The sequence below is a fragment of the Gymnoscopelus microlampas genome (genome assembly GCF_963454915.1).
Source record: "Gymnoscopelus microlampas genome assembly, chromosome: 21".
Taxonomy (NCBI): Eukaryota; Metazoa; Chordata; class Actinopteri; order Myctophiformes; family Myctophidae; genus Gymnoscopelus; species Gymnoscopelus microlampas.
This window is the reverse complement of record NC_139958.1, coordinates 37,817,196-37,838,494: the sequence shown is the minus strand read 5'-3', so window position 1 is coordinate 37,838,494 and position 21,299 is coordinate 37,817,196. Positions and strand designations below refer to the sequence as shown.

Genomic DNA, 21,299 nt, shown 5'->3' with positions numbered 1-21,299 from the left:
ATTATTTCACACTGGGTCACGGCAATCAATGCAGTTACCAGACAGTTACGGAAGAAGAGACGTAATTTATACACAGCAAACTCTTTTCAGTGTTCATTTAACACTTTAAGTGTACACTTAAAGTAAAGAGAGTTAAATGAAGACGGAGGATTTTACTGTGTACTTTGAGACCTGTTGATGCAACTCTATATTCTGATAGTAATCTATAGAAGAGTGTTTATTTAGTAACAGGGGACAGAAAATGCATTTTCTGGTCAGGATACCAGTTTTATTCATTTTTCAGTTTCATCACTTAAAATGAAACTTGTTTAGCATGCATCCAGTATGAGTTCTCTCTCCTGATTGGATGAAATTGGTATCCCGACCTGATCATGTGTTCTATTTACTAAAGACCGGGAGAGACCCCTGTTACTGAACTCTATAGATGTCCGCTGCTACCAAAAAGGTGTCTTTTGGTAGCAGCGGACATCTTTGAGGGGTATAAACCAGGTTGACTTAACATTGCCCAAAACAAACATGTCTGCGCTACTATGCCGCACCCCCCCCGTGGTGACGACGCGTTGGCACGCTCTATAGCTCTATAGAGTCTCATTACTCTAAGTAATGACTGCTATCGGAATATAGAGCTATTTAACACAATTGTTTACATATATCCCCTTTACAATATGTCATTGTTGTCAGGCAAAGGGGCCATGTCAGCATCAGAATCAAGAAGGTTTTATTTGTCACTAACTCATACAAGTAGCAACATGTTGTTGGGACCGCGAAAGATTGTGCAACATCCTAACTCAGCCATAACAGTATGCGTGTCTCACCAGGCCAGATCGGCTGGGTTTTCCGCCGACAGACGAGGTGACGGAGCTGATGGAGCTCATGGAGGAGGCGCTGGGGCTCCTCTTCAGCGTGGACCTCCGTCGGGAGCTCTTGGTCTTGGTAGGGGTGGTGCAGGGGAAGCCGATGCGCGTCACCTTGTGCACCGGAGCAAACAGTCCATACCGAGGTAGACACTGGAAGTACCTGAGGAGCAAACCAAAAGTGGACACTTCAGATCAATCTAACCAGTAATAGCTGCTAGTTTAGAAGCTTTGTCCTTGACACCAGTTCCAGAACTGAGTGGATGCCATTTGTAAATTCCTTTGTGTTATTTTAACTCTGAAAGAGTGTACAAATCTAACCAAATGGACCCTTACGGCGGTCCATTTGGGCCCTTACTGGTCCATTTGGTTCCATTTGTACACTCTTCAGGGTTACAGTAAAACTGCAATCCGGAACTTTGTTTTAATAAACGTTATTTCTACCAATGTGTATGACTAGCACAACTGCAGTGGTTGGAGGTGGTCTCCTTACTCTTCCACTGACTGATTCATTTAGAGCCTGTGTTTGGGTAGGAACACTAGTAACCACTAGTGTTCCTACCCAAACACAGGCTCTAAATGAATAGTCAAACAAACTATAGTAGTATAGACAAAAAGTATTGCCTGAAGCTCAAAGGGAAATATCTCCCCTGGACAAACGGGAGTTCCGTCTTAGCCCACTGGAAGAAATGTTGGTTATCAACCTGGCCTTGTATCTACGAAAGGACATGAATCTTGCGGATTGCAGATTTAACACTGGGATTTTACCGTGTATACCTCAGATCGGTAGCTGAGGTTCATGTCTTACCTGGTCCCTGCTACAGCTCCGTCATTCTTGCCAAGCGGTTCATCTAGCTCCACTCCACACCACTCTCCCTTAGCAAAGTCTGTCTCCCCCAGAAACCGTACCACACCTGCCTTGGTGCCGCCCACCTACACAGAGAGAGAGATAGTAACTATATGTCAAGTAAAAATGACTGCAGCACTATTAACCAGAAGGAATGATTATACTTGCCGCATCCACATAGGTACAAGGGTCTGTGGACAGTGGACGCAACGTGGTTGTGAATGTGATTATAGTACAGTTTGTGTCTGCAGACGCACACACGCTCAAGAGCAACAGCAACTCAGGATGCACTCAATACAAGGTATAATCTAATGTCCTTCTTCCGCACAATTGAAGGACTTGTACCATGGTAAGAAAGAGGCCATTGTGACAAGATGTCTACCGTCCTAGTTTTACTCTATTTTGCATCATTTATTTCTATGCATTCCTGTTTTCCTGCTTGTATTCTGCTTCTATTCCATTTAACCACTTTAACCCTATCTACTTCGTTGACTGGAGTCCCCCCCCCCCCAACACCAAAAAATAGCAGATCTACAAGCTTGTACATCTGCTATTTTTGCCGAATGTTCACCCCCAGCATAGGGACGCTAGGGTTCAAGTGGTTAACAAACCTGCCAACAAACATCACTTCTAGTTCAAGTCTTGGTAGTGACATATCTCAACCTCACCTCAAACTAAGTATCTAATTGCATTTTCTAGTGCATGTGAAGTCAGTGTATAAAGTATGATCAGTCATGAAATCTGGATGCACACAGATATCCCTGTGGACATGAGCTGCTGACAGATCATATGACACGAAAACGCGGATGCAGCAAGTATAGTAAGTATAGTGATGCTCCAAATTCAGCTGCTTCATGTGATTAACCCTTTCAGACCTGAGGCCGATTCTATAAAATGTCTTTCTGAAATAAAAAACGTATATTACTATATTAGCGGTTCTCAAACTTTTTCATGTCAAGGACCCCCATCTCAAAATACGTTGTTCCAGGGACACCCAGAAGCAAAGATTTCAGTTTAGTTCACTTAAAAAAATTATATATATATATTCAAAGATGTACACACATTTTCACGATTTTTGAATATCCAAAGTATAAAATAATGGTTAAAGTGGTTACAAAGATGCGTTGCCGGTTTGAATGAGTTAATAACAGGTGTAAATAATGACACTTTAGCAGAACCTTAGCAACAACCCTTACCAGAACACGGTCTCCGAGCTTCAACTCTCGTCGGTTCTTCTTGGCTGAGTCTGTCTCTGAAAGGTTGGACACTGACTCACTGGCTGTGAGTGTGAGGGTTCTGGTAAGTGTGCCACTTGTCTTGATGCCACTGCTGCCCTGAGCTGAAGCAAGAATACAACCTTAATATAGACATACCTGCACATAATACAGTACTGTTTAGTTTGTGCTGTACAGTAGTTAAATCATGCAGATAAGAACTGAGTATATCCGCATCCTCGTGAAATTGCGTCATTTAAGGGGTGGTATGTGATATGTTTAAATAGCTCTACATTCTGATAGTAATCATTGCTAGAGTTCAGTAACAGGGGCCCCCCCCCGATTCTGCAGCTCTTTACTAAAGAGAAAATACACTTTCAGGTTGACATACCAATTTCATACAATCCAATTCAAGGAGAAAGAACCCCACTATAGATCATTTATCAGCTTCAATTTGATAGTGCTCCAGATCAAATTTTGTCTGCTCATGTCTTTGTTTCATCACTTCTAATTTCACTCAACCTATTTATCATCTCTCCAGATTGAGTAAAATGTATATTCTGTTCACTGGACCTATTATCTGATCCATTAGTAAAGTGTCTTACTCTTGAGACAAATTCAGCACTATACTAAAACTGAATTGAAGTCAATTGAGAGATGGAAAGACGCCTGTCACTGAACAAACTCAATGATTACTACTCTATTTAACACTTATTTTAACCACTTAAACTCTATATACGTCATTGTGCGTCACGTAGCAAAAAACGCAGGTCTACAAGCTCACAATGTGCCGCAAAGTGACACATTATGAGCTTGTAGCTCTTGTATTTTCATTGAAGGTTCTTCTATTTGCTGAATGTTCTATCTTTGCCAAATTATGAAATTCCCAGGTTTCATGTGATTAACATCAACACACCACTTTAATCTTATTTTTTTCGGTTAACGTGCAATACAAGTTCAGAATTTACCAGTGGAGGCTGGGCAAGCAGGTGTAGCAGGTGTAGACTCAGGAGGTGGTGCTGTGTCTCCTTTGGCTGGACTTGCCTGTCCCCCATTTGCCTCCTTCTCTGGAAGCTCGGTCCTAGTTAGTTTGGAGGGTCTTGTGAATATACCCCTCCCATCCTCACACTGGAAATACCGGACCCCCGCCACTGAGCCGTCATTCTTCCCAATGGCTTCATCCAGCACGATGCCTGCCCACTGCCCGGGGGCAAACTGTGTGCCCCCGACAAACTGAACGTACCCAGGCTTGTTCCCATTGACCCACACCCTTTCTCCTACTTGAAAGTCCCCCGTTCCATCCTGGGTGGGAGAGGACGCCCCCTCCGAGGGCTTGTCAGGAGGGACTGGCTTTGGAGTACCTGGAAAAACAAATGTAAGCATAAATGTTAAGTGATATTTTTTGGGAAATAAAATAAATAAATAAATAATAATAATAACAACAACAATAATGATCAAATTAAATCAAATTAAAAGAAGAAAGAAAACAAGGTCTAAGCTCTATATTCCCATAGCAATCATTGCTATAGAGTGTTTGTTCAGCAACAGGGGTCTCTCAGTCTCTCCTGAATGGATACAATTGGTATCCTAATTCCTGACCTGAACATTTATTTTATGTTTACTAAAGGCTTGACAGAAGAGGAGACACATGATACTGAACAAACACTATAGCAATGATTACTATCTGAATACAGAGCTATTCATTGTATTTAACACTTATTTTAACAAGTGAATATCACTTACACCTCCCTCAATAATGCATTATTTTAAGTGTCAAGTAACACCAGGATACAATGACCAACATGGCCCTTTTCCTCTTCCTTAAAGCTGCAATCCATCAATCCCTGACCTCCCACGTGGGAGACCAAACATCTATTGCTCATCCAAGAGGCAATCCCCGCATGCCCAGTGCAGATATTGTGCTTTAGAGCTTCAGACATTATTACTTGTCAACCAGGCATCTTGCCTGCTAGCCTAAATTTCTAAATGGAAGAGTAGGGAGACCAGTTCCAACCATTGCAGATGTACAAGTTATATTGTATTTAACCTACTCTACCATACAGATTGGTTAAAATAACGTTTTATTCATTAAAATAAGTTCCAGATTGCACCTTTAAAGTTGCATGTTCATGTGCCTATTCAGTTTAAAAGCTACATCTTGCCCCCTCAAACACACATGTAAAGCGACTTAGAAACACGCTATATAAATTCCAGGTATCATTATTATTACATCAAATATGTTTTCAACATTATAAAAACATAACCATTCATTTATTTCAATCAAGGCATAACAGCAGAAACAGCATAGTGAACAGACACTGGAACTGCCTCAGTACCTTGCAAGTACACAAATCTGAGGTCACTTTAATTCAAATGAATACATACACAGTAAAATAATGTATACATAATTTTCCCAAATGGTTACATTTGGTTACATTTACACCCTGTCAGATTTAAATCAAAACTCAGGACGTCACAGCATGTAAGCAAGACCATACAAATAAAGAAGCGGTTATTTATTGGAATAACTTGTGCTACTTACCAGAGGAGGGGGATGTTTTTGCCGGCCCCCCAGCTGGACGTCCTATCTTGCTGGGGGGTTTGAGTCCACTGGGCTTGGCTACACTCATGGTGTGTCGTCCTGTGCAGGGGTGGGGCACTCCGGGGGGTCCGACCTCATCAATGTGGGGGACTTAAAGTCTTCCCCACCGCCCAACAGTGCCCCAGCTTGATGAAAGGTAGCTGAGGAAAAAATAATTAAATGAGTGAATCAAATTGAATTATAACAAATAGACTAAAATAAATGATCGAAAACAAAAAAAAGATCTAATATATTATTATTCTGTACACAACAGCTGTGAGATCTCCAAATTACAGTGGATCAAGAAGAAAACAAATTATATTCATACAATATGAATCCATCAGTACAACGAATGATACCGAGTCTGAGCAAACTCGTTTTCTTTCTTTAATGTCAACCCAGCTGTACAAACGCTATAGACTAAATAATACAAACAAAATGTATAATGTATTTGCATGTGTGCACTCTGTTTGAGATTAGTGTTACCAGCCAAGATACATTTTGACAGCACCAAATACCATATTTTTTTGCAAACAGCAAACAAATAAACTGTTTTACTTTGATCTCAACCAATCTACCATATAAATGTATGAATGTATTGTGTATTAACCCATTGATACCACTTCACATTTCATTGGCTATTCAAAAATAGCAGATATACTAAATAATACAAGCGGCACCGAGTGCCGCGCTATGAGCTTGTAGATCTGCTATTTTTGAAAAATCGTGAAAAAATATTTTAGGATTTAGAAAACATTTTAAAGAATTGGACTCAGGCCTTAATGGGTTAAAAGACAGTTCACCTCATCTGGGAGACATACATTAGATAGAAAATAGAAATGTGGAGCTCTCTGCCTTGACTTCATGCTTGCGTCACATGCTTGTGTCATGCTTTATGTCAGTTTCCGTAAATTCCTGTGCCAGGTAAGTGGCCTCATGGTCAGGAGCCTATATCCTGTTTCCTGTTTTCGTTGCGTGAGGCAGCTTGGTGTACAAGTACACCCCATGGACATGATGCAACGGCACAGGAACTTAACCCCAATTCAACCCTTGACCCAATTGTGGCTGAAACGTAGATTTAATTGTTAATTCAAAATCTAAATCTGTGGATGGATTCCTCTACTTTAAATCCACAACACTGTCAGTGAACCTACTCTGTCCTATTTGTAGTGGTTACCACCACGGTATCTATTATTATCAAAGCAATACTTGTAATCTTACACTATTCAGAACAACTGACAGAAAATCAAGCTGTAAATCTATAGAAAATATATAGTTTACTACTACTAATGTAGCCTGCTGTGTGTTACAGTCTTGGCCTTTTACAGCAGTGTGTGTCAACATTGTGTTACATATTTAAGGTGTATTTAAGGTGTAACGTACATACTGGGTATGCAATATGTTTCCACTCAACACCACTGACAGAATTGCCAGTACCAGGCAGTACATTTGCAGAACTTGACAAAGAAGAATCTGGATATGAATTTCTGTTTCATAAATGAAAAAAACCTAACCTCTATATCCTGTGATTCTGAACAGGATATAGACACTACAGTGACTGGTGAGATGTTTATCTGTTTATTATATTATTTCACTGGATGTACTGGATGTGTTTCAATGCTGTGCTTCAAGATATAGCATGATATAGTATGTCTATATATATTGCATTAGAGTAGACATTCTGTTAGATAGCTAAGCCTCCACAGTAAAATCCTGTGTTAATCTCACTCAGAGAGTCCATTTGGTTACATGTGTACACTTAACTCTCAAGAGTGAGATTAGAATGAGAATCCACTTTATTGTCACGCGACATGATTACAGGTGTGAAAGAGTGGGTGAAATGATTTTTGGTGCAAGCTCTAAACATTGTCATTGTAGTTACATGAATAGTTAGAATGTGGGAGAAAGAATAGAGAGGAAGGGAACACAGACCAGGTCAAATAACAGGAAGGCACAGTTAAATCAAATATCGTTGCTGTTGGGTGGAAACTCTATGTCCAAAACCGTTCCTTTTTGTCTCCGCCAGGCCGAAGGCGTGGCAGAGACGTTTTGCACCCTGTCCGTCTGTGTGTCAGTATGTGTCCGTCTGTGAACAGCTAATTTCCGATCGACGTGAAACTGTGCACACACACTCCCTGGATGCTAGAGCAGAATCTCTGGCCCAACTTTTTCACATGAGCCTGTTATAGCACCACCAGGAGGCCTAACATTTTTTTTTATATTACTCCTACAGATTTTGTCCAAACATCACACAAATCGGTACACAGTATAGTCAGATTTTTCATATTCCATCCTGATTGGCTAAAATTGGCTTCCAAAGTTTGCAGGAGTGCTCAGTTTTGAACAAAATGCCTCAAATCCTGAACACAGCGTGCGATTGCCGTGAAACTTTGCACGCACATTGCCACTAGGCCAAGGAAGAAATGCCACCCTACATTTGTCAAAATCAGCCTTATGGTTTGGCTATAACAGGCCGATTCGCTTTTTTACCTATAACTGGACAGATCAGCGTGAAACTTTGCACACACTCTTGCTAGAGGCCAAGGAAAAACCTCAGGCTTACATTTTTCACATCATCCTTTTATAGCGCCACCAGGAGGCAGATTTTTGCAAAACACATTTCTTTATATTACTCCTACAGATATTGTCCAAACATCACGCAAATCGGTACAGATTATCTCTATAGTCATGTGATCAACAGGGATCTGTCAGATTTTTCATATTTCATCCTGATTGGCTAAGATTGGCATCTAAAGTTTGCAGGAGTGGGGAACAAAATGCCTCAAATCATGAACACCACGTCCGATTGTCGTGAAACTTTGCACGCATATTCCCACTAGGCCGAGGAAAAAATGCCACCCTTTTCTCATTGTCCTGTTATATCGTCACCAGGAGGCGGCTTTTTGCAAAACACATTTTTTTATATTACTTCTACAGATTTTGTCCAAACTTTACGCTAATCGGTATACATTATCTGACTATAGTCATGTGATCAAGACGGATCTGTCCGATTTTTCATATTCCACCCTGATTGCCGAATTCCGAACATTGCTGGCCCACAATAACCTACCTGACCTGGCGGAGACCTGTGCTCCGAGGAGCACTTTCTTTGGTTTATTATTATTTTATTGTTCTTATTGTTATTTACATTTTAAAATAGTGAAAATAGACGATCGATTTGTGTGACACACTTGTATGATGAAGTAGGGCAGTCATTTACGAAAGAACATCACATTTGAAATATGGAGATACAGGTTTCTACCTGACAGCAACGATATACAAATACCAATATACATAACATAAGGTCCCTGATTTAAAAGATTGCAATGGATAGGTGGCACTACAGAAGGCAGAAATACTTCTTGAGCTGATGGAAAATAGCCAATATCCAGCACATCAAAATAGCAGCAGACAATTACATTTTCACAGATTAACACTATGGATTTTATAGGTCAGTTTGATCCATGAAGGTAAGATGAGATGTTTTGTCAGCTGAGTGTACTTCCACCTCCCCTCTCCACCCAGGCACACCAAAACAAAACAAACACCCTGACTCCCTGAGCTGTGAAAATGCAGGCTATACATGATGTTTGTATGTTAAAATAACACATACCACCACATAACACATCACTGACTGTGAGAAATAAAGCTTTGTGCTGTTTTATAACAGTGTTACTTTGGCTGAAATAACAGATGAGCTTGCTCTTTCTCAGCTCTGTCTGGGCGCTTAGCTATTGACTGCAATAATGAATCTCTAAATGAGTGTATCACACATCATGGGATGTTACAGTCATCATATTTGAATTAGACTTTAAATGGATTTCTAGCTGTCCAAAAGCCTAAATGTTTGGTCACAAAGTCCCTGCTTATATGAGAGACAGCTAGCTAGAGATTAGCAGAGATAGCATAGCTGATGTTAGCCCTGGTCCATAGGGTTAGTGAGTTCTCTCGAATTCTCTGGCAGGTGCTCTGGTCTGCTCATAAACCGAAAATTACACTGCCGCGCGAGGTCTCAGTCTTTAGTAAACATAAACACAACTATTTAGCTACTCACCGAAACAAAGGCAGTTTTGTATTGTTGAAAGTCTATTCTCCAGGGTGGGAAGCATCTCAGCACGCCACCTTCTCTGTATAATAAAAGTTTTGGGCAGAAAATATAATATGTTCACCAAACGGAAATACTTTTATTTACTCCACTGCGCCCTCTACAGATCTGGTCAACATAAATTACCTTTGACCATATCTGTAGAGGGCGCAGTGGAGTAAATACAATCATTTCCCTCTGGCGAACACATTTTATTTTCTGCCCAAAGGGTGTATTATACAGAGAAGGTGGGGTCCTGAGAGGCTTCCCACCCTAGAGAATAGACTTTCAACAACACAAAACTGCTTTTGTTTCGGTAAGTAGCGAAATGGTTCTGTTTATTTTTTACTAAAGACGGAGACCTCGCACGGCAGTGGAATTTTCGGTCTACTAGCATTGCAGCGCGCCTGGCAGAGCGTGGTTAGAGAGAACTCACTAACGCTCTGGACCAGAGCTAAGCTGATGTTAAAGAATGCACAGTGTGGGAGCAACACGAAACCACACGAACACGTTGAATGAAACTCACTGATCTCTTGCTTGGTTTAGGGTAGATATCGGATTTTTTTCGGTTATCGAAGCAGTGGATGACGTGACGGTGAGCTTTGCATCTTCTCCCAGACAGATGATATCACTGTATAGCCTCCTCCAGTCCTCGCGCTGCCCTGCCCTGCTAGACTGTCTGACAGAACCATGACGTCATGGTGTCCGTGACGTAGGCCATGTCGTGTTATTCTGGTCAGGCTCTGGTCTGAACTGTTTTGGCAGAGCTCCTCTTCAGTCTCCACACGTGCATTATAGTGACAAATGATTTACTTACTTTCTATTCAAACACACAAGCAGTCAAGAGTCGTTCTCTGACTCTGTTGTCTTTAAATAAATTAGTTTCATGGAAATTGACCAATAATAACACTGGCTTTTGTTGTATGACTGTATGACACAGTAACTTAAATGAATAGGTCAAGACTGTAAATTGGATTGCTATAGTTTTAGTGGCCATTGTAAAAATGTCTTAAAAGACATTAAATAATCATATTTAAAATATATATATATTCAACAACATGGAAAGCAGTTCCACGTCATGTGTGCCCACACAACTAGGCCTACTGCAGTCCCACTTCTCACCTGGGCACAGTTAACTTGAGGATCCATACATCAATGCATGATATAGTGCTAGAGAATAAACGGGTTATAAATATAAAAGCCAAACCAAACAGCTGGCTTGACCTTTTCCCCTCTGTCCATAGCGTTATTTGTAAGCTGCCACGTAATGCAGATTGTGCAGAAGACAATAACAGTGGGAATGAAGAACTGATGACACAGCAGTCAGATGTGCCAGGTGAAGAGGATACTGAAGCCCATGATGCAGATTTTCAAACTCACACGGTACACACCTGTTAGAGAATTGCTTATCAACGAGCAAATATCAACTAGCAACAACAGTCATAAATATCTTGTTTAAGGATTGTGCCTTCATTATAGAAAATCGTTGCTGTTCAGAAACCTCAAAACAACACATTTTGAGCTTGTAGATCTGCTATTTTTGATACTTTTGTGTGACACTATAGTAACAGGTTAATTTACAAGGGGAAAAACATGAAGTTTAACTATAAGAGGTTTCTATCTGATAGCAACGATATTGTGTAAGGGATACATTTATTCCTGGGTATAGAGTGGGTTGCAAGTGTCCCTGAAAAAACAATTAACTTGGGGTCACATAAGTGACTCGGACGAGATAAGTGAAATAATACTTAGTGCTGAAGAAATATCTGTAGCAACTGCTCAGAAAATCCCTCAGTGAAAATTAGACACGTGCAATAAAAAATAAAAACTAGGAAAGAGGGATTTGCATGAACTGGTGAAGGAGAATTAAATTTATTAGGCTACAGTCAGCTTGAGTGAACAGCGTTTGAGAGGAATTCACATCGTACCACACCTTTGGCAAATGAGAGAGAAAGCAGCTATCAATAACTAAAATGCCAAGTATGTGGCCACATCCACAGTTTTATATACAGTAAATAAAATAGATATAAAACAACTTTTAACATTGATGTGTGTGCATTTGGCCAAGTTGTTGCTGTTACATGTCAAATCATTTTTCAGTAAAAGTGCATAGTGTCTTCACTTCTTGACTTCTCCCAAATCATCAATGCTGTCATCATCCACCTAAGAGAAAGAAATGTTGGTATTATTCTGTTATGTTCCTGTGTATATCAGTTAAAACCATTAGTTGGATTCCCAATGGTGTGATAAAATAAGGTATTTTACAGTAAATACCTAGATTTCCCATAGTTTAACATGATACAATACATGATTTGTTTAGCCACATTATGTGCCTATATAAATGTACTTGTGACACATTGCGAATATGAAACCTACAGTATTACTGGTCTTTCACATAGGCGGCAATGGAGAGTTGCAGTGCATATACTGCCTGCCACTGCACTCAAAGTTCAACTGAATTAAACTCTGACCCCTCCAGTCACTGACTTTTCAAAGCACAGCAAATAGCTAGCCAGAGAGTGCAGGGCTAAATGGACCAACTTTGTGAACGCAAGACGGAGGAAATACGTATGTGTGTGTGTGACCACAGAACACTGGACTACTGTGATAACAAAAACACAAAAAAACTAGAAAATGTGCTCCTCGGAGCACAGGTCTCCGCCAGTACTGTTCCTAATTAATCCTGTCTTACCTATTTATATTACATATTGTCACGTGTCACTTGACCAATGTTAGCTTGGCTGATGTTAGCTTGGCACTTCAAAAAATATAAATGATTTTTTGAAGCGACACCTATTTATAGTTTTTTTTTTCGTCATGCGTCTCGCTAGCCAATCAAAGCATTGGTAACAACATATTGTCACGTGTCACGTGAAGCTTGACCAATGTTAGCTTGGCTGAGACGGACGGACACACGGAAGGACGGGGACGAAAACATCCTCTCCACCTCTGGCGGAGACAAAAAACATTTGCATTGTATTACATTTATGATATCTACCATATTATTACTGCTAGCTCGCTACATTACCTATTGATAAGATACTATAAAAAAAGATGGCTGGTATACAGTTGATTAAATACCCGCTGATATTTATTGTTTTTTCCGCTTGACTCTTGGTTTGCACATAGTGGTAAGCTGAATGCAAGATGCAGCTCATGTGCATCCTATGTGAAAGGCCAGTTTTCATTGAAAACTTGCATGTTCCATAATGCACTGCATGCATGGACAAAAATAATGGTAAGCTAATCGATAAAATAGAACAGTGGTTCTCAACCTTTTCAGGCTGCGACCCCCCAAAATAATCATATTTGAACTGGGGACGCCTCACCCTGACAAGCACTTGAAATGGTAGAAGTTGAGGCATTACATTTTGTAAAGGTAAACATGTGCCCCCCCCCGGGGATCCTGACCCACAAGGTTGAGAACCACTGCAATAGAAGGCAGTTAAACGTTTAACCAACTTTGAACATTATGTCACAAATAACGTACCTCCGGCCACTTCTCTTGAATGACATCAATAATGTCATCTGTAAAGTCTCCCTGAATAATGATTTCATCCTCCGCTGTGACTGAGGCACCACATGAGAACTTCTGGGCAAAGAATCTCTGCGCCTCTTTAAGGTCAATATCTGACGGGCAAAAAGAAAACGCACAAAATAAATATTTACATTAAAAATACAACTTTATTCAATTTCTGTCTACTCGTCTTCAGTAGAAGTACACTTAGTTCACACTTACCAAATGTATTCAAACCACACACCCGTGTGACATATTTCTTCTTGGCTCTTGGGATTTTCGCTATTGAAACTTTTTGAGGCACGGTCTTCTTTTTCTGTTTAATCTGGCCTCTGCCTCCTGAAAGATAGAAAAAAAATCGACTGTTAGGCTGCTAGATATTACTACGTTAATTATAATAGCGGCAAAGGCAGCTTCATACAAAACACATTTTATTATTCCTTTGAGAATACATTTAGGACAAATATTGACCATGTAAGCCCTATTTTACGACCGTTTCGCACAAAAATAGTCAATCTACAAGCTCACAACACATTGTGGACTTGACACATTGTGAGCTTGCCATTTCATATAGTGGCATGTCCACGAAGCTTGCTAGTGGTTAAGGGGTACATTTTAACACCTTGTTATAAAACCTAAACAAATCTAAAATCGGAAAACAGATTTAAGACAACAAACCTCTTTTCTGTTTCTTCTTCTCTTCCTCCTCGCCGGCAGGGGGAACATCTCCACTGGCAGTTTCCTGCTTGGGTGCGTTTCCTTCAGGGCCAGTAGGACAAAATACAACAAGCAACGAGGGGTCACTACAGCGCCATCTACTGCATTATTGCTGCAGCCAGACAATAAGTACTTATGATCAGAGATTCTCAAAGTGGTGTCCGGAGACCCCCAGGGGTCCTTTAACCGTATTTTATACTTTGACTATTCAAAAAATAGCCAATCTACAAGTTTGATTGGCTATTTTTTTTTATATCTGAAAAATTCTGATTGTTTTAATTTTGATTCATTTAAACCCACAAAATCTTCTGGGGGTCCCTTGGGACAACATATTTTGAAATGGGGTCCGTGGCCAAATACATATCAATTTGGGGGTCCTTGGCGTGAAAAGGTTTGAGAACCACTGCTAGATTTTACATTGTAGGCATTCAGTCGACTTGCAAAAACAGCTTTAAAAGGTTTATTTACTTGTTTATGAAAATGGGAGTGCACAAGGAAATGTCACAAGAAGAGTGTGCACACACAAACAAATAAAAACATTTTAAAGGGCATGAAAGTCTAGGGCCTAGGCTGATTTTGTAGTTTGTTTATACATTAGGGTAAAAACATGGCAGGCTAGTAAGCCAAGCAGCTGGAGCTAATAATATTAATAATCAATGTGTTAAGATTTAAATGTGCCCGGTGCCCGTCTGCAAGCATACTTGGACAGTGCTGGCACACATATTATTAATTTGTATCAGTTACCTGCATTGCTTACAACATAAGTGTGCTACAACGTCAGCCTTATGCAAACTGCCATGTTTTACCCATCTGTAGCTTTTAACATGAAGCAGAAAACAAACTAGAAAACCATCCCTTAAGCCCATTAATACCAGAAAAGCATTCGTGTCATTTTAGATTTTTGCGCTGGCCAGTCCAAAAATATCAGCTCTACAAGCTCACAGCGTGTCACTTCGTTCCGTGCTGCGAGCTTGTAGATCTGCTATTTTTTAACATTATTTTTGAAAAATCTTGAAAGTGTTAGTTACTGATTAAGAAGGCATTTGTAGAATCTGCCTTAGGTCTTAATGGGTTAAATTAAATATGTGGATAAAATATCGAACGGAACTCAACTCACCTACACTCATCCTAGCAAATACATCTGGGAAGTTCTTCTCAAGCCACTGCCTACATTTGGCAGGTTCAGGCATGTACTCACAGTACTGAAGACAGAGCAGACAGGGTAAACGTTACATACAGTCCGGTAGTCCATCACCAGATTATTGGAGATTTCCACCTACCGATACATCTGGTGACATCTAAATTCAATGTAGAGGGCTAGAACTGTGTAGAAACTTGGAAATGAAAAATATATATATAAAATAACAGCATTGCAGAACCACTGCAAAAGACTTTAAGGTGGTCCTTCATATAGGACGGTACCAGCATTGGTTTGTTAACAGAGGTCCCTGCCGCTGTTCTAGCCACTACATTGAAGTCAGATTTCCCCATGATCAGCTGACTAGGCGAGACAAATATACAGGTTACATAATTACACACACATTAAACATGCAATTTGAAGCTACAGCATATTGAGTGAATATGTAGTATAACATGACAATTAAGGTTTCAAGTTGGAAACGTACCTCCGTAGGCAAGGAGCACACTACACAAGGGGGGAAGATAATCAAGATATTATGATTACACATATGACTGTATAGGGATCCAGTGAAAACGTTCTTAAGAAGGCAGAAACGTGCAATAATTTGGCCAGAGGCAGGATTGTGTTGAACTGGAAACGTTATTACCTCCACAGTACAGAACTTTCAATGGATACTTGGAATTAGAGTCAGCAGTCCCATGGTGGTGGTCCCCTTTGTTTTCTGGAGAACTCGACTCCATCTCAGTAGCAGCCATGATAACTGTCCTGGACACACACACAGTTCTGGATGGTAAAATACTCCTCAGATACAATTTCCATACATACATACTTCGCATCTTATTCAGCAGTTGTTTAGTACAGTGGTTCTCAATCAGTGGTCCTTGAGGGGGTTCCAGGTGGTCCCCAGCTAAATGATGGAGAGTTGGTAACCAAATGGACCCGTATAGATCTTTAACCCTTGAGAGCGTAAAATGAAATGTTTCATGTTATGCTCTCAAGAGTTAAATTATTGTTGAACATCTGCATTACTTAATGTAGGCCTACAAGAAGTCTAAACAATTAGAATGTAGAAGAATTGTTACCATGATCAACGTTTGCCTTTTATCATCTCTCCTATGGCACCACATCAATATAGCATGGAATTGTGTAAAGTTTTGGGTCTGAGACGCTAAATCTCATCAAATGGTGGTCCGTGGCTCAAATGCCGGATAAATAATGGACCTTGATATGAAAACGGTTGAAAACCACTGCTATAGTAGCATCTATTTTTCTTTAGATGGCCCAAACCAAAAGGCCCATAATCATGACGTTGCCTTCCATCTATTGACAATCTGACATTTAGACATCACCTCCTTTCTTAGTCATTGTGACTCTGACTCTATGAGTGAACAGAAAGACCCCCTTTACGGTTAGATCTGTGCACACAGAGATAAAAGAACACTTGGGATCTTACTGTGTGAACCATAAGCCACACAAAGCCGTGTGAAATAATATGCCATATGCTCCTGATCACTGCAGGGAACACTATTTTAGGCGTCATGTATAGCATCATACAGCTAACACATGCGGTCATAGCTGCGCTGTTTCAAGGGATTGCCATGCAAAGTTATAATATTTATATTAATAACACCATACTGTGTTGACGAGTTGGTCCGACTGTAATATAATGGCTTCATTCATTCATAAGTGAGCTGACAGTAAAACGTTACGTTAGCAACACATACACACACAGGAGCATTATGCTAGCTAGCTAGCGCACAACATGGTCATTTATATTCATCAAAAGAAACCTAACAATTGCCTAGGTACCCACCTCTCGAAAAACACCGTGTTTATAGGGAATACGCGTGCGTTTCACCACATGAATAGAACTTTTCTTTTCGGATAAGCGTTGTTATTAAATGAACAGTAGTTCTGATAGTTTGAGCACGCCTCTGACTACAAGTCGTACTACTTCTTCTTCTTCTCCTCCTCTCTTGAGGGCGATTAAGGTGAATTACACTGCCACCTACGGCTTTGGTGGCGGTAGTTTGGGCTTTAGAGGTGCAAGACTGCCACCTACCGTTTTAGATGCGCAAATCCATCCACAGAATAATTGCTTAGGCAGGAGCCCTGAATCATTATGGTCAGGCTACTACTGTACTTAAGTACAGTTTTGAGGTATTTATTTTACTTTATTTGAGTATTTCCAATTTTCAGTACTTTTACTTCTACTCCACTACAGCTCAGAGGCAAATATTGTACTTTAATACGCCACTACAATTATTTGAAAATTTGAGTTACTAGTTACTTTGTAGATTTTGATTATTATTACAAAACACACACTAACCATTTCAGCCCTATATATATTTTGGCCATTTGGAAATAGCCGATCTACAAGATCACAATGCGTCGCGATGCGACGCATTGTGAGCTTGTAGATCAGCTATTTTCAAAAGATTGCTTTTTGAAAACTTGTTAAATTGGACATTCTGCATAATGAGTACTTTTACTTTTGGTACTTTAAGTAAATGTTTTATGCCAATACGTTTGAACTTTTACTCGAGTACATTTTGAATTCAGGACTTTTACTTGTAATGGAGTATTTCTACATTGCAGTATTGATACCTTTACTTGAGTACAAGATTTGAGTACTTTTTCTACCACTGGTCAGGCTCCTGCTGATATTTATGTGATCTTTTAACTCTGGCTGCTGCTTGAGATCCTCCAGCAGGGTCCTGCTTGGTCCAAAGCAATAGTTCTCCACAGCCTGCCAGGGGTCCTTTGAAGGGGTTCCAGGGGGTCAGCAGCAAAATTAGTTAATGTAGCAGCACAATCAGTTTACAAATGTAACCCTATTTATAATACAGCTATTCAAAAATATATGATCTAGCTCACGACACATCACAATGCGGAACCAACCGTGAGCTTGTAGATATGCTATTTTTGAAAAAATATGTGAACATAATTTTGACCCTTTTTAATGCAAATCTTCTTCCCCTGGCACAAAATATTGGTAGATGGAAGTCCGCAGCCTAATACATGTAAGACATACAGACATGAAAATGTTTGTGAACCACTAGTCCAAAGTCTGGGCTTGTCACTATGGTTGACCAGGCTATTGCAGTGCGAACCCCCTGTGGAACTGACTGCCAGGGAATTATATTTTATTGTAAGCAAAGCTGTATTTTAAATTCATTTATAACTGACTCTTGACTATTAGATGAAGAACTTATTAGTTGTTTTCATGTTAATAGTTTTGCTGTGGTATAGTGGGTACCCACCTCTGTTAACAGAATACAATCGGTCTCAGATATATTGGGATGACACAGTGGTCACTTGACCCCTGGCCCTGGCAGGTAGTTCACAATAACCATTTTGCTGCTGGACATATTCATACTGCAAATACACTGGAACTAAATACACACTGTAAGATCCATGTTGTCTCCATGACCTGATGTTCCAATGTGGGTGTTTCAATTAAGGATTGGGCTCACATGAAGGGGTTCCACGTACATTATCAACCATTTTGATGGCAGATGATAAGTCATTGTGATCCATGTACTTTAACCTGTAGTGGTATTTCTACCCAGCAGAATAACTGTTTCATACAGAATATTTATATTCTACCATGACTGCCTGCCTTCACAAGCTCAGTTCATTAATCTATGCAGGATTTAGGCCTACATTTGCCTCACATTTGATGTAAAATGTTGATGTAAAACATTTGATAAAATGTTGACAGTTGAAGGTATTTCATGATGTTTGTTTACCCTTGCTTACATTATATTTTAATCCATTATTTCTTTATAGAGAACCACATGTACCTGAAGTTATGTTAACCCCCCCTTTTTTACCCCCTTGCCAATTTAGTTTTCATGCCAATTTCCCTTCACATATGCCTTTGTCATCATCATTATCATCATGTTGATCTCCTAGGCTGCGGCAGGCTGTAGTTGAGGATTGAAGGCCTTGGTGTCGACATAGCACTGTGGCACAGCAGAGCAGCAGGTCCTTGGGGGTCTTTCCACCCTTTGTCAGGATCTCCCTCAGCCTCTACAGTCTACACATCAGCACCATGACCAGTTGACCACTTAAACTCCATGTACTTTGTCTTATGGCAAATTGTGAAAATGACCAATCTATAAGCTTACGCCGTGTTGCATCTTGACGCGTTGTGAGCTTGTAGATCTATTTTTTTGGCTATTTTTGAAAATGTTTGGGCCTATGACATTCCCAAAATAGGGACACAAGGGTTAATGTCGTTAAAACAGGGTTATCTTCAAGCTTGCTCTACCACTGTACATTCCATAAACAAAGAGTGTGTTCTCTATCTCATTATATCATATTTCATTAACTGATTGTTGTTATCCTTATCAAACAATCATCAATTAATTGATAACATAAAAAGCTACAGTATAGCTTATGATCCACAGAATACAAAATGCATGTTATTCCTTAATAAGATACATAATCCTTTTTGAAATGAGAATTGCGACAGCAAAACTAATAGTCCTAGCCAGAACAGTCATCTTTAAACATAGGCTATCATGTGACTGGAGGGATTAAATCATGATTATGTATCATCATTTTAATAATAACAACTCAACCACAGACTGGGACAGCATGGTCTAAACCCTGGGAACCTTTGTGATCTAACCTTTAGACTCTAAAGGTTAGATCACAAAGGTTTCCAGGGCTATCCTGGTCCAGTGGCAGGAAAACATCCGGGCGGGGAAGTGAATGACCTCTCACCCCTACCTCAATATACTGTTGAATTGCCGTTGAGCAAGGCAACCCCAAACAAAGTTGTTGAAAATAAACACGGTCGATAACAGTTTGACTTTATGTATTCGAGTGGGTCTCTTCAAAACAAAAATGAAATAAGTACTGGTTGCATGAGGACAAAAATAAACAAAGATTCAGAAATTATCTGAATCTATCCAAGCAGTCATCCTATTGTCATTTGAGTACCACGAGGAAGAGCAGATGAGCAGGTGGCTTCTTTTTCTTCACCATCTGGAGATGAAGGTCAGAGAGACAGTGCCGTCTGTTTGGCAGACAGCTCTATATTCCTTCTGCAACTTCATTGCTGCATTGCGTTGACCGATTCGCTTCAAGATCTCCACCATGACAGTCACAGCCCCGTCATCAGTGTAGTATGCCACCATCAAATCCACGGTTTCTTCCCGACTTTTATTCTCAAGAAGGCCCCTAGGAATGGCTTCAAACCCTATCATCGTTGGCTGATAGAGCTTCCGCTGGAATAATTTTAAATGTTCGTGGTTTATGTCATTCAAGGTTTTCACAAGTAGTAGGCGTAATCGTTTTAGATCCATCCGAACATCAATATTTCGCTTCCCCAACACCAGTGTCTTTGCTGCATTGTGTTGACTCATCAGCTTCAGGATCTCCGCTGCAACATTCAGAGCCCCATCTTCAGTGTGAGCACCCACCATCAAATCCACTGTTTGCTCCCGAGTTTTATTCTCAAGAAGGCCCCTAGGAATGGCTTCAGAAACGATCACCAATTTCTGAGAGAGCTGCTGCCGGAAACGTTTAAAATCTTCACCTCCCAACTCCTCCAGGGTGCACAGGAGGAGGTCTGTGGTGGTAGAGGTACACTGGGTGCCATCTTCGATTTTGGCAGATGTATATTTCTCCCTCAACGTTTTTGCTGCATCATGTAGACTCAACTGCTTCAGGATCTCCACTGCAACTTTCACAGCCCTGTCTTCAGTGTGAAAAGCCACCATCTCATCCACTGTTTCATCCCGAGTTTTATTCTCCAGGTGGCTCTTAGGAATGGCTTCAAACTCTGACATCACTTTCTCAGAGAGATGCCACTGGAAACGTTCTAATTCTTCATTTTTAAAATCTTCCAGGGTAGACAGGATTTCTTTCTGTGTAGGGCTAAGGCTAACCCCCAGAATTTCTGGCCTAAGCCTCTTCCTGGCTGCAAATCTTGAAGCCATCTGCTTGGTCCAGCTAAATCAAAGAAAATCATGGAATGTGTTACTTGATCGATTGCACAGGATTGTTATTTTACTGGTTAAATATACTCAGTCACAAGGTGCAGTTAAAGGACAACTTTGTTTTTTTACAACCAAGGTTTATGTTTTAGATTGTAATTAAAGTAAATAAAAGATGAGTGTTAAAATATTTAAATTTACTGCTTTCTATAGTTTTAGCAATTTTCGTGATCTTTTTACAGTGGGCGGGGGCATTCTGTCCGGTGGCTAAATATATGTCTTTTTTTACACAATAACCCGGCGTTTTCTTTATTATTATTTACAGTAGCTCTTCTAGCCCCCAATAACTCACATCTGGCCATCAAAGACACATATTTAGCCACCGGACAGAAT

At 40.2% G+C, this 21,299-nt stretch overlaps 2 protein-coding genes across 8 annotated transcripts in view; both read right to left on the bottom strand.

Moving 5' to 3' along the window:
* The window catches only part of clip1b (CAP-GLY domain containing linker protein 1b), a 47,134-nt gene extending 36,899 nt beyond the window's left edge, over window positions 1-10,235 (bottom strand). For 2 of the 4 annotated variants that reach the window (XM_084046586.1, XM_084046589.1), the window contains exons 1-6: window positions 10,107-10,223; window positions 5,458-5,657; window positions 3,884-4,276; window positions 2,898-3,040; window positions 1,663-1,787; window positions 816-1,017 (exon numbers count right to left, since the gene is read on the bottom strand). In XM_084046586.1, coding sequence (XP_083902712.1) covers window positions 816-1,017; window positions 1,663-1,787; window positions 2,898-3,040; window positions 3,884-4,276; window positions 5,458-5,545 — 951 coding nt within the window. In that variant the 5' untranslated portion in view covers window positions 5,546-5,657; window positions 10,107-10,223. Of the gene's footprint in view, window positions 1-815; window positions 1,018-1,662; window positions 1,788-2,897; window positions 3,041-3,883; window positions 4,277-5,457; window positions 5,658-9,550; window positions 9,614-10,106 lie in introns of those variants that run through there. The other 2 variants (XM_084046587.1, XM_084046588.1) reach the window with 2 other exon arrangements.
* A 1,201-nt stretch (window positions 10,236-11,436) lies between these two features.
* On the bottom strand, window positions 11,437-16,918 carry denr (density-regulated protein). 4 transcript variants are annotated; one of them, XM_084047864.1, is made up of 8 exons: window positions 16,765-16,918; window positions 15,602-15,715; window positions 15,440-15,459; window positions 14,933-15,016; window positions 13,776-13,866; window positions 13,320-13,436; window positions 13,071-13,210; window positions 11,437-11,743 (listed from the first exon to the last, which is right to left on the bottom strand). In XM_084047864.1, the coding sequence occupies exons 2-8, from the start codon at window positions 15,708-15,710 to the stop codon at window positions 11,699-11,701; spliced, it is 606 nt and encodes a 201-aa protein (XP_083903990.1). In that variant the 5' UTR covers window positions 15,711-15,715; window positions 16,765-16,918; the 3' UTR covers window positions 11,437-11,698. The 4 variants fall into 4 exon arrangements, with proteins under 4 accessions (XP_083903990.1, XP_083903992.1, XP_083903989.1 ...); XM_084047866.1 differs by having other exon boundaries at window positions 13,776-13,856; window positions 14,932-15,016; window positions 15,602-15,720; window positions 16,769-16,918; XM_084047863.1 differs by having other exon boundaries at window positions 15,602-15,720; window positions 16,769-16,918.
* Between the last annotated feature and the right edge of the window lie 4,381 nt (window positions 16,919-21,299).